Below are 13,928 nucleotides of genomic sequence, written 5' to 3'. Positions count from 1 at the left end.
GATGTGCCTTGGTGGAATCCCAGTTTGAAAAGCTAGGACACAATATAAAATCTGGCTCACTGTCTTCTGAGTGAATTAATCTCTCGTCTGGTAGTGAGATTCTTACTAATGGGAAGCCAAGGTATGTTTGCATTGTGCTTGGTGTATGTCAGTCCTAAATGGGGCCACCACATTGGCGTTTCAACATTTTATCCATTCCTTCTGGGCAAGGTACCCATTTTTGTTCCCTTTAAAACCTTATCGCTCAAGTGTGTGTGTGTGTGTGTGTGTGTGTGTGTGTGTGTGTGTGTGTGTTAAAAGAACCCACCTTTTTAAACAACAGTTTGAGCCAAACCCTTGAAACGTCACCCAATTTCAATCGTTAAAAAATATTCTTAATAACAATATGAAATTCCATCTCCTTACATTAAGGGGTAATGACAAGGGGGTGGATTTGGGGTTTTGCTTTCATCATAATGTTGCACTGTTGCTGAAAAGGGAAATCATGAGATTATGATGATTTTTATATGTTCTGTGGGAGAGAGGTGAATACTGGAAACTGTCCTCCCCATTGCCCAATGTTGGTCTCCAGCTTCCCTAATCTCTGACCATTGGCCATGTTGTCTGCAGCCGACAAAATCCAGCGGGGCACAGACAATGCACGGGGCATTGTGTGTGTCCCCCCCTCATTTCACTTAAAAGTCTCTTGGTTTTCATTTGTGTGCTCCAACCTGTGCCCTCAGATGGTGTGAGCTCTCCTATTCTTGCTTCAGTACACCAAGTGCACAATTGTCTTTTCCCTATGAACCCAGCACTGCACACTGGGATTGGCTGATGGAAGTAGATGACTTTAATCATAACAGGCCTTAATCTTTGTGGGAGTCCAGATTTCCTCACGCTAATCCCAGCCCTGGAAAGGGCTAATCTGTGTCAGCTGGTTGCACCTGAAAAACAGGATAGGCAATTCTGCCTTTTGCAGTGACCCCCCCCCCCAAGTCTTACCTGCAAACTCTTGCTTCCACACAGCCCTCCCCACATCCACTGCTGTCAGATGAAGTCCTCCTGGGCGGGGGGCGGCTCCTGCTCAGCTGTTGTTGTAAGAACTGCTGCTTACCTTGTGCCCAAGGTTCTGGGTGCTGACTTACAGCACTTATATTTAGGTAAGCAGGGGAGGCTGCCGGCAGTCCTGGATTACATAGCAGGCAGATGAGCATTTGCTTAGGGCACCAGCAAAGCAGGGGCACCCCCAAAAAATGTGATTTTTTTTTTAAAGAAGAACTTAGCATTTGATATTTAAGAAAAAGTGTTGAAGTCATCATTATCATGGGAAAAATGAGAACTTTGTAAAACTTCCTTACACTGCATTGCACAATCTTTCCCCCCTTTCGCGTTCTCTTTTTATTACTCATCTGCACCTACATGAACCAGGGTTGTGTCTTACTAATGTAGATTGAAATAATAAGAGGAAATCAGATCATCTCATGTGTTTATTTTATGGTTTAGTATTGCTTTTATTTTGAGTTACATATTTGGGGGCAGAATCTTTCCAGTGCTTAGGGCCTCTCAAGGTCTTCATCTGGCCCTGGCTACTCTTGCAGTCCTGCGCAAGTCTACTCAGAAGTAAGCCCCATTGAATGGGGCAAGGCTCCCAGTGTTAAGCAGGTTGCAGTCTGTGACTCAAAGAAGTGTGGGCAGCAGCATCTTGACCTCTCTTTCGCCTCTTCCTCTTCTCATACACCTGAGATCTTGAGAGGTGGCAAAGCTGTTCTCCTCCTCCTTCTCGCAGCCTTTGCTTAGGAAGCTGCATGCAGAGGAACACAGAGCAGCTGATGAATAATTTGTAGGGTTTACTGCTGGTTCTTAGTTTGCAAGTGCTGCTGGTCATCAGAGGAGCGCAGGACTATTCCATGCTCTAGAATAGTTTTATCCCCTTCTTTAATTTGAAAAGTGTTTTTATGCTAAGCCTGTTCCTCTCCCCCACCCCCTTTTGTGGCCTGCAGCTCAGGGGAAATGAGGTCAGTCAGCCACAAAGCAAGGGCTGCTCCTTTTGCCATATACCGCAGCCTGTATCCGCTCAACAGGCCTTTTTCAGAAAAAGAAGTTTTGCTCAGAAGTATAATTGGAAATTGAAATTGCAGCTGCACTCTTGCTGGTCATCTACTAGCACTTGTTGGTTAATGTAAATAGGCTTGGAAGTGGCTTTAGCACCAGCACCCCCACCTGTTCAAGGGACAGACGGTGCACAGATCCTTTCCTCCTATTGAGCAGCTCTCTGAATTATTCATGGTGCCTTTAATTGGGCTGATATGCTTATGACTTTCTACTAAAGAGCAAAACAAACGGAGGTGGGGGAGCACACTTTCTTTCCATCTTCTGGTGAGAATGGAGTATTATTACTGCCCAAACTTGCTGAAGTCCTTACGGTCTCTGTGGGTGAGTAGAACATCTGCCTCTTGCTCATATTCTCAGTATTGGGGTGTACTTGCTTTCCCGTTAAGTATATCTGTCCATGGCTTTGAGACCTGTCTGTCAGGAGGGAGGGAGGGCAATTGGTGTCTCTTGGTTAGGAGCAGGAGGGGAAGGTCATTTGAAAAGAGACACCTGAAAATAATTTAATCATGGTAGGATAATAAAAGATGACAGCATAGATCTGTGGTTTGTATATGGGACTGGGATCCTAGCTCCTTTCGGTGAGACAAGCACCAAACAAAGCAGTCATGCTGACTGGAGCTGATGGCAGCTGTCAAAAACACTGGGAGGGTAGCGGTTTGGCCACCATAGTCCATGCATTAATGACATCAAGAATGGATCACTGCAATGGGCTCTGTGTGGGGCTTCCCTTGTGCTTGATTGGGAAGCTGCCATTAGTGCAGCACAATTGCTGGCAGCCATGAAACCTTGTCCGCATATCACAGCTGTGCTCAGAGACCGGCAGTGGCTGCCAGGTTCAAGATATTACTATTAGCATAGAAAGGCCTCAATGACTTGGGGACACATTACCCCAAAGATGGCCCCTCGTTCGCTTCCATCTGCGGAACGGGCGCTGTTACAGGTACATCATACATGTCCCACATTTGCAAGAAATTGATATTTTAGTCTGGGAGTGCCCACACTTTGGAACTCCCTGCCAGGGGCCTTCGCTGTCCTCTTTCACCAAACCTGTCCTGATATGTGATTTAATCTGGTTTTAACTTACCACTGATTTTAATTATTTACCTAGCTGTTTTTACTGATAATCTTATTGTTTTATTCTTTTTGTAAAGCGCTTTGAGGGTTTTTTTAAACAATCAAATGGTATATAAATTTTATGAAATAAATAAAAATAAACAGTAGGTTGAGGAAGGCAAATCTAGTTCTATTCTTAGTGGCCTTCAAAGGGTAGAAAAATATTTATTCCCCCGTTGCTTCTTCCCAGCCCCCTCCCCTTACACAGAGATGTCAGAGTCTGCTACAATTAGAAATGTAATCTGGAGTGGGGTATTCAGTCTTTGGGCCTAGTAAAACTCCTTGAGAAATTTGCTCTGTAAGCGCTTCTGGTGGCCTCCCAGAACCATTGTCAAAGGTTGGCATGGGTGGGCATCTGCTGAGGACCCTCACCCCAGCAAGAGGCACTGCTCTTCTTCACCTCTTCACCAGCTTGCTTGCCCACCCATCTCTCCCTGACAACAGTGGGGGTGGTGCTCCTCCTGATGGGGCAAGGAGGGTCCTTCCTGCTTGCTCTGTGGCTCTGTCTGCCTGGCAAGGAAGCAGGTGGTTGGAATGAAGAGGAAGAAGGGCAGGAGCAGCTGGTGATCATGGGGCTAAGGCAGGAGACTCATTGTGGGAGGGGATCCCGTGGAAGCGGGTGTGACTTAGGCAAGGGCCCTTGCTGGCTCAGAGTTCATGAATGTCAGCCAATCATCTTCCTAACACCATATTTTCCTGTTAGGGATACATGTTACCTTTACACACCTTGCATTGAACACTGGTGCTGGTGTTTGTATGAAAGGGTGTACATTTGTTGATTTGTGCATCTCAACTGTCGTACACACAGGAACACAGGTGAAACACCTACTGAGTGCTATGGCAAAACAACATTGTTAGTAGTTTGATTTCTGTTTCCCATTATCTGGGAAACCATGTGTCTCTTTGCCTGCTTCTAGCGATTGGGTGACTGGAGGTAGTAAGTTGCACCCAGGTTACAAATTAAAGGGAGAAAACTATTCCTTTAGCATTGTCTGAAGGGTATCTTGTGTGCTGAAAAATAGGAAGGAAACCAAACCAGAGACAGTGGTCAAATGACCTGGATGAATTTTCTAATCATTATGTCGAACTTGCCTCCTCAACCCCTTCACGCCTTGGCCTTCCTGCTTTTCATGGTGCCTCTAGCACAGTGGTTCCCACTTGGAGGGGGCACTGCTCCCTCAGTTCCACAAACTCACCCCCAGTGCCCCCTGCCCTACCCTATAAAAATAGAGCAGTAGAGCTTAAAATACAAAGTGAGGAAGGCATTTTGCTGGGCTGTAGGTTGGCCAGTTGTAAATAAGTGGTTGATGTGCTTGCTGGGGGGCCCCTGCCACATAGCGCCCTCCAGGTGATTCCCCAGGGGCTGTACTGCTCCCTTTCAGAAGCCCTGCACTAGCACATCCTTTGTTCTGGAAGCCTGCATGGCTCATGAAGTTTGGAAGCTCACCTAGGATCTCTTTGGTTCCCAGCGCCTTGTTGTGTTTTAGTCATCATGCAGGCTTGCTAGAGTGGGGCCTTGTTGCTCACCACTTCTTCAGTTCTGTTGCCACCCCAAACTGAACGAAAAGGAGATCCTTGCAGCAGGCTGAGGCCAGTGATAAGTGTCTCTTCTTTACTACAGCGATCACAGTGTTGTTTTGGATTGTGCTGCTCCTGCTCCTTGTCAGCTGACTTTCACTAGGGATGGTGTACGATGTTGGCAGGATTCAGGATTAAAATTAACATAAACTGTGCCGGTAACAGGATGTTAGCGCCTGCAGTCATGGCCTTTATGGTAACCCACATTCCTTGGCTGCTGGTACTATATGTGCATTGCTGAATTCAGGTGAACTCGAAACCTGTGGACATGCCCAGATAGAAGGGCTGGAGCCTGTTGGTAATGAGGAGACTGGCACCTTTAAATCCCAGACTTGCCAGCCACTGAAACCTCATCCTGTCTGCGCTCGGATTCAGTCAACAAAATACCCAGTCCCCATTTCCCAGCCGAACCAAATGAACCTGTGTCAGAAGTGACCCAGAGGGCCTTTTTCCACCCTGGGGAGGGCTTGCACCTGGGACCGATGCAGGTGGGCACTTTGAGTGCTCTGCTAGGTGGGGAGGCTTGCAAAGACAAGCTCTGGTTACAAGCTCGTTTCTAACTGTATTGTTTATTCATTCATTTATTTTTTAAAGCTCTCTAGAGCTCATGAATAGCTCTGTTACAACATTTAAGACAGTTGCCTTTGAATGTTTGAGAGGGTAATTGGCATTTGTGTCAGAAACTGGTAGAAGTCCTTTCAGCTCTCTTTTCTGTCTAGGAGTGGGGGGAAACACATTTGTGGGGCTACTTTTGAAAGCATGTAACATTTTCAAATGCAGTGGTGGGGGATCATGTGTCCTGTGAGTAATTATACTGCAATAGGCTTAGTTCAGACATCAGAACCAAGCTGTGGTTTGTAACTGGTAAGCCAGAAAAGGAAACATCCGTTTTGAAGTTGGTTTGGAAACTGTGGCTTGTGCTAACTACAACTTGGGGTGAAATGACAGGCAGCATTTGCGACCAAGCCTCTTCTTCCCGAGGCCACTAAAGAACCCAGAGTAGGCAGGTAGCAGCAGCAGCAGCTGCAAAGGAGAGACTTGAAGCCTCAGTTTCCTTGATGGTCTGCACCCCACACTCTATTGCGCTTAGTTCACATGAAGGCTTGGCAATGAGGTGTTTTTTTTTAATGATATTTATTGAAATTTTTTTAGAATTACACAAAAAAACCAAGGTAGAAAAAGGAAAAAAACACCAAGAAAAAACAAACCACATAATAAAAATCAAAATTAAAAAATAGCACAACACAATCAAAAGACAAAAATATACCACAAACATTTAAAAACAAATCCAATATTCTCAAAACCTTAACTGTCATTACCTTCTTTCTTTGACCTCCTCCTCCTCCCTTTTTTTGTATCCTAGTTGTTAATTGTCGCAGCAAATCCTTTCCATATTTCATAATATTTTGTCATTACATTACCTTAATCTATTTTAATCTTATCTTACTATAAAAAACCTTAAAGCTTAAAACTTAAGTCTTTTACCAATTTCTCATAACCATAATATTCTTACATAATTCTTTAAATATTTTTACTAAAGCCAAATAATTCCGTTCCAACATTTTTCTAACATTCATCAATTTTGTAAAACAATCCTAATAGAAAAAAACAAAAAAAAACCAATCTGATCTTCATCCAGCGTCTCTTCCTCCTGGTACCGGGTTTTGTCAGTCCTTTCTATCCCATCAATCTAGCGCATTAACCTGGTAATCTTATATCCGAGGCCCTTAAGTCCCTTCCATGTCCCTTCCGCGGCTCTTCTTCATATTTATAGCTATATTTTCGTTTGTCTCCTGCTCCTTTCACTCGTGGGAACTCCAGCTTAACAATGTTTTTGACCCTTCTCGACAAATCAGCCCCTTTTCCATAGTCCACACTGAACTCCATGTGGTATTTAAGAACCTGTTTCAAAGTCCCTCCAAAATTAAGAGCCCCCACAACCCCAAACATCTCACGGCCCATTACCAGACTTGAAAAGTCCAAACATCCCTGCATAGGGTCTATCCAACCCCCCATTTCCAAGCCAAGCCAAACTTTCCAAATCTGGCTTTTTCCAAGCTCATTTGTCAAAGCCAAAAACTCATGTTCCTGCTGGGCTGCAGCTCCCTCCATCTCTGGTGCCCAGGATTCAGCAACATCCTCTTCCCTCATCTGTTCTGTCAGGGCACACTCCTGATTTGATTCCTGGGTGGGCTCCATATAATTTCCCACTGCCTGTTCAAAATTTCTGATCGCATCAGTCATCAAGTCCGTCTTCTCATGTAGCTGTTCCAATAGGGCACTTGTTTTACAGAGAGCACACAACAGAGCTTCTGAATACATTGTCCTGCAAGGTCAGAAATCTATTCCCACGATCGTAATCTGTAGCAGCTGCAAGCTCCCCGATTCAGAATTGGTTACAGTTTCACAGGCTCCCTCTAGGGGAAAAACTTCTATTTGTTCTTTTCTTTTAAAGGCAGATCTAACAACAAAGTTTCCTTTTTCAGTTATTTTGTCAATATTTGTTCCTTTAAAATGCGAAAGGGAACAATGGGATCACTATGTTTCTCTTCTTTTAGCTATCTGTCAAAAACGTTTGTCTCTGGTCAATGAGCTTCAAAAAACGTCAGTCCTGACAGCCCGCTCCAGGATCAAGACGGTGGAAAGTTACTTTGCTTTACACTCACTTCTGCAGCTTTAAACAGTCCAAAAAATAAATAAATCCCCCCACTTCTCCTGCTTCCGAAGGGGGTTCAACAATCCTAAATGGTGAAAGTTAATCCTTTACAAGCGATTTTCTGAACTCTAGTTTGTCATGTCTTCGCTTTAATCTATCTACAAAGAAACGGAAGGCTGACTTCCTGTTTAGACCTTCCCGTTTCAGTGCCAAATTGAAATAAAATTTTCCTTTCTACTCGCAAGTTCTTATTTAGAGTCCAATTGTCCGAAATTTAAGTACTCACGGTGATTGTTTTAAAAGCCAAATTGTCCCAGGAAAAGGCAGTGCTCTCCGGCAACGGCTGTGCGGCTTCGCTCCACGGAAGAAGCAGTTGACTCTCAGCACCGCGCCACTTCCCCCTCTTCGCTCCGGAGCCCGTTAGTGGGTTCCTTTGCGGGTTGGGGGGGTGCTAAAGGTGCCCGCCGAGTCCCATGGTCACAGGCTTCATCCGCCTGTGATTTTTGAAAGGGTCCCCGCTTCGCAAGTAGTGGAAAAGACCCGTTTCCTGTGGAGCTGGTCCCTCCAGATCAGAGGGAGTCCGCCATTACCGATGGCGCCACCCCGGAAGTTGGCTTGGCAATGAGTTTAGGCCTTGAAGCTCCTTGGGTGACTTTGAGCCTAACCTCAGCCTAACCTGCCTTACTGGGTTGTTGTGAGGATAAAGTGGAGAGGAAAAGAACTATGTATGCCAACTTTGAACTTCTTGGAGAAAAGATGGGATATAAATGAAATGAATGAATGATAATGCCTCAGCCATCCTGAATTTCCCCCCAGTGTGCATTTCTCAGAAGAGGTCATCAAGAGGTGGCTCGTTTCCTTTCAAAGATAACTAGAAGTATTTTGTTTTTGCTGATTTTCTTTTTCAAGACAGGGCTGCGTACAAAATGCTACAACATTGCAAACATTAACTAATACAGCAAATGAAACCACAGCATAATTGCTAATGGCAATATTTTTATTTACTGTATTTATTGAATTTATGTCCCTCCTTTCCTTCCTAAGGAGCCCAGGGCAGCAAACAAAGCAGAAAATAAAATAAAATCTGAAACAGATGAAAACAATTCAAAAAAACAATTACGATTAAAAACATCAGTTATAGTTAAAAACATTCAAAAGCAGTTGGAGTGGAAAAGATTGAAAGCATTCTTCCATCCAATGATCTTAAGGTTACCTGGAACAGTATTCTTCAGCCACCAAGGACGTCTTGGGGAGAAGAAAAGGCTAAGGAGTAAAACCCTACATAAATCCAGAGAGGAATCCCTAAGACAGTTGGGTGGTGCCTTGTACACCTCCTTCAGACAACTCCTGCAGCCCAGCTGGTGCTAAACACCTGTCTCTGCTTTCCTTTAGACCACACCAGCAAGGCCGAGAGGGGGGTTTTGTTGTCTGGCCAGCCCAGGACCTCCATCCACACTGAGGTTGGTGCCCCAGGGAGGTCACTTTAGTGCTGCTAATGCAGCAGTTTGACTTCGCCCCGAGAAGCACACTCCATTGTCTTTTGAGACAGACAGATGCCAACAGCAATTGCCTCAGCAAATGGGAATGTTTTCAAATTCCTCCTGGAAGTTAATCATGATAGAGCCAGGCATACCTCATAAGAAAGCAAATCGTTCCCATAAATGTTTTGTGAAATGAGCACACAAAAATTCTTGTAACCCTTTCTAAAGACTGGGCAAGCTAAGCAGGAGCAGACGCTGCTGGAAAGCTCAGTGTCCTAAGAGGACATTCTCCTGAGTGTGTGGTCTTGGTTTGGGGCTGAATATTGACTTAGGAGTTTGTGTGCGTGAAGAGAGAATTTTATGAACTGGAGCTTTCTGTTGCACAACTCTGAGTAAAATGTCGGCACCTTCTCTCTAGAGCACTAGGCAGAAGAATGTTTCGGTAAGTGTATGTATCTTTTTTGCTCTTATTTTAAAAGAAATGTGGTTGCAGTGGGTGGACAGGCCTGAAAAATATTCTAATAAAATAACTTTTGATAGGAAGTAGACTTTTTCACCAAATCACTGTAGTCTTTTTGCAAAATGTCCTCATGATTTAACCACAGGAGGGCGCTATTACACTGTAGTCACCTCGACCCAGAATTTGCAAGAATTTGCCAATCCTTTAGTTTTGTAGTGGTACGCACTTGGGTTGATGGAAACCTCTGGATTTCACTAGCTCTGCCTGCGAACCTTAAAACTTTCTCCTTGGTCTTGCTAGTTTGAACCATCCCAATTTAGATGTGGCCATTGACACATGCTTTTTAAATCTCCTGTTTGGATTACTGTAACACACTCTATGCGGGGCTGCCCTTGAAAAATCTGCCGCCAGATTGTTGATTAGGGCTGGTTATAGGGAGCAGGTGACTCCCTTGCTAGAACAGCTCCACAGGCCGCCAGTCTGTTTCCTGGCACTAGTCAAACTGTGCTGGCTATCACCTTACAGGGCTTAGGTCCAAACTATCTGAATGGCAGTATTCCTCCGTATGAACCTGCCTGGGCTCTGAGATCTTTGGGAGGGGCCCTTCTCTTGGTCCCGTCCCCCTCACAGGCACGCTTTGTGGGGACGCAAGAGGGCCTTCTCGGTGGTGGCTGCTTCCAGACAGTTTTGGAACTCCCTCCCTGGAGATGCTAGACAGGCTTCCTCCCTTCTGTCATTCCACCAGCAGATGAAGACTTTCTTGTTCCAACAAGACTGGCTGCTTTTAATGAAAGGGTTGGTGCCATGCTGGTTTTATTGTAATTATTGGTATGTTTTAAACAGATTTTCTATATGTATATAGTTTTAATTCTACCAGTGTTTAATTGTATTTTAATGATTGATTTTTTTCTTTGTTTGTAGTGGTTCTTATTTTTATCTGTAAGCCATCTTGAGTCCTGTCAGAGGAAAAGGTGGGATAATAATAATAACAACAACAGCAACAATAATAATATACCAAAATAAACTGGCATATCTTATAACTTGTGCCCCCCCAACTTGTGTTCCCCAGCAACCTGCCCTTCTGATCCGAGATCCTCACGATTCCTTCACCAATTCCCATGCCACCTCCCTGTTCATAGAAGGCCACTGTCTTCCCATTCCCCATTCTGCTGTGTATAATCCCACTGGGCTTGTGAGGACTGCAGATGTACAAATAAAAGAGCTGTGCTGGATCAGACTAAATGCCCAGCTAGTTCAGTCTTCCCTAACCTTGTGCCCTCCAGATGTTTTGGACCTCAATCTCCATCAGCCACAGCTCTCCATGGCCATTGATGAAGGCTGCTCTATAACAGGTAAAGGTAAAGGGACCCCTGACCATTAGGTCCAGTCATGCCTGACTCTGGGGTTGCGGCGCTCATCTCGCTTTATTGGCCAAGGGAGCCGGTGTACAGCTTCCGGGTCATGTGGCCAGCATGACTAAGCCACTTCTGGCGAACCAGAGCAGCGCATGGAAATGCCGTTTACCTTCCTGCCGGAGCGGTACCTGTTTATCTACTTGCACTTTGACGTGCTTTTGAACTGCTAGGTTGGCAGGAGCAGGGACCTAGCAATGGGAGCTCACCCCGTTGCAGGGATTCGAACCTCCGACCTTCTGATCGGCAAGGCCTAGGCTCTGCGGTTTAGACCACAGCGTCACCCGCGTCCCTGTTATATTATATATCCCCTCAAAATCCTTTTCATCAAATTCATCTTTTTGTCCATCCTTGTATAATGCCTACAAAGTGCTTTGAACAGTCAGAATACTATCTATATAAAGGCTATTGTAAGGGACCCTGCTCTTAGCTAAAATGGGAGCTGTTTAACCATCCTTGATGGCAAAGTGTTACTGCACAGTAGCTGGGAGAAAGCATGAAATGCTGCCTGCTGGGTGCGGTTGTCTCCACAGACGTCCTTGACTTCAGCCAGGTGGTGGCCTCATATGCCAGCAGTTAGGAAGATTGATACTGTTGCATTAAAATGATAGACAATTCTCATCCTATTAAAATGGGGCAGAGGGCAGGATGATTGTTGCAGGATGGTCCATGTCAGGCAGAGGCAAACTCGGCCCTCCAGATGTTTTGGGACTACAGTTCCCATCATCCCTGACCACTGGTCCTGTTAGCTAGGGGTGATGAGAGTTGTAGTCCTAAAACATCTGGAGGGCCGAGTTTGCCTATGCCTGGTCCATGTGTTGATTTTGAAGGGAATTGGGAGCTTGTCTAGGAACGGAGAAGGATTTGGTTTTACTTTATGCAAGGGGGGTGTTTCTGTTCTGCCTTGTCCCCACTAACTTCCCTTTTTTGTGCCTATATTCTACCCCAGACTCTGTATGGTCCCAGGATTCAGTAGCTGATTATGTAAATTGTCGATTCCCACACTGCTCTCTCTCTCTTTTTTTAAAAAAGTCGTTTTTACCTTTAACAATTATCATCACAAATCAATCATTATCTTGTGCACATAGGATTCTCTGAATCTCTGGACTTCCCTTCGCCCCTCCTTGGTTTCCATACTGTATCATATAATGTTCTCCATATTTTCTTAACACTCAATTCTTACCATAGTTCTCACTACATTGCAAGTGTTTTTTTAGAATCCAGCCAATGTTTTAATTATTTACAGTGGTTTTTTAAGTAACTTAAATCCCCCCCCATTCTTTATTAAATTTGTTATCTTCAGGTCATTTTCGCCATTTCAGCGTAGTCCATTATCTTTGTTAGCCATTCTTCTCTTGTAGGTACCTTGCCTTCCTTCCATCTTTGGGCAAAGAGCATCCACACAGCTGTCATAGCCTACATAAACAGTCTTTTCTGCTCCTTTGGTATTTCTGGACATAAAATAAAATAAAAAGGCTTCTGGTTTTTTTACAAAAGTAATTTTAAACATTTTTTTCAACTCATTATAAATCATTTCCCAATATGATTTTGTCATCTTGCACATCCACATGTGCCTTCTTTCTCTTTACACTTCCAACATGTGTTTGTTGGTTTGGTTCTATATATTTTTGCTAATTTAGTAGGAGTTAGGTACCAACAATACATAATTTTCATATAATTTTCCTTCAGCGTACAGCATGCTGTAAATTTTAATTCTTCCCTCCATAACTTTTCCCATGATGCAAGTTGTATATTATGTCCAATATCCCTTGTTCATTGTATCATTACTAATTTAACTTCTTCATCTTTAGTATACCATTCTAACAACAGTTAATACATTTTTGAAAGTAATTTCACATTATTCTCTAATAAATCTTTTTCAAACCTCAAAATTTCTTTACTAAAACCATTTTTTAATCCTTTATAAATACATCATTTAATTGGTGATATTGCAACCAATCAGTTACTAAATGTCATATATCCTCAATTTTTTCCACTTTCAATTGGTCTTCTACTTCTGATAACAGCTCTTTATAAGTTGCCCACTCACCTTTTGCATTAAATTTTCAAAGATATTGCTTCCAAGATGTTTTGATTCCAATAAATTTTTATATTTCTCCCACACAGAATAAATTTTCTCACAAAGTGGTTTAGGAAACCTTTATGCACTTTTGTCTTTTCATACCATAGATATGCATGCTAACCAAATCTATTATCAAGACCTTCCAAGTCTAAAATATCCACATTCTTTAGAACAATCCACTCCCAAAGCCAGCAAAGACGGGACACCTCCTAGTATAATCTCAAGTCTGGCATGGGAAAGCCACCTCTTTCCTTAGTATCCGTTAACAATTTATAATTTATCATTGGTTTCTTCCTCTGCCCGATAAATTTGGAGATAGCTTTCTGCCATTGTTTAAATTATCCTACTCCACTGATTACTGGAATTATCTGGAATAGAAATAACATTCTTAGCAATACATTGATTTTTATTACTGATATCCTTCCCCACAAACTTCATCCTCCCCCATACCTCCAAATTTCTCTTTATTTCTTTCCAAGTGGTTATATAGTTGTCTTTAAAAATGTTTATATTCCTTGCTTTTTTCTATTAAAACAGTTCTGTTTTTTGTTGTAGGTCCTTTTTGTGTTGTTCTGTCATATTTTTAACCAACATTTTTGCTTCCTTTTTATTTAACTTGAAACCTGCTACTTGGCCAAACTCCAGAATTCTGTCCAAGACCCTTGGTATGCTTATCATCAGGTCTTCTACTGTTATCACAATGTCATCTGCGAATGCTTTCAGTTTATATGCTTTGCACCCAACTGTAATACTTTTTATTCCATCATCTGATCTTATACATCTTGCCAGGGTTTCTAAAATTAATATAAACAACAATGGGGACAGGGGACATCCCTGTCTTGTCCCTTTAGCTATTTTACATTTTTCTCTTATCACATTATTCACTATTAGCAAAGCCTATTGCTCTGAGTAAATTGCTTCTATTCCCCTCTGGAATGACTCTTCAAAGTTCATCATCTCTATTGTTTTTCCCCATAAACATCCATGACACATTGTCAAAGGCCTTCTCTGCATCTATAAACATTAATGTGGATCATTCCTGGCCTCCAGATAT

At 43.2% G+C, this 13,928-nt stretch overlaps 1 protein-coding gene across 8 annotated transcripts in view; it reads left to right on the top strand.

Annotated features, from left to right (window-relative positions):
* KIAA1671 overlaps positions 1-13,928 on the top strand; it is a 146,455-nt gene that overhangs the window by 44,357 nt on the left and 88,170 nt on the right. Inside the window, exon 1 of one of the 8 annotated variants that reach the window (XM_081168480.1) lies at positions 2,347-2,412. The exons of the other annotated variants lie outside the window; for them this stretch is intronic. Coding sequence (XP_081024606.1) covers positions 2,362-2,412 — 51 coding nt within the window. The 5' untranslated portion in view covers positions 2,347-2,361. Of the gene's footprint in view, positions 1-2,346; positions 2,413-13,928 lie in introns of those variants that run through there. 8 annotated transcript variants of the gene reach the window in all.

Source organism: Podarcis bocagei, assembly GCF_964188305.1.
Source record: "Podarcis bocagei genome assembly, chromosome: 13".
Taxonomy (NCBI): domain Eukaryota; kingdom Metazoa; phylum Chordata; class Lepidosauria; order Squamata; family Lacertidae; genus Podarcis; species Podarcis bocagei.
Note: the sequence above shows the minus strand (reverse complement) of the source record. Positions and strands in the feature narration are given on the sequence as shown.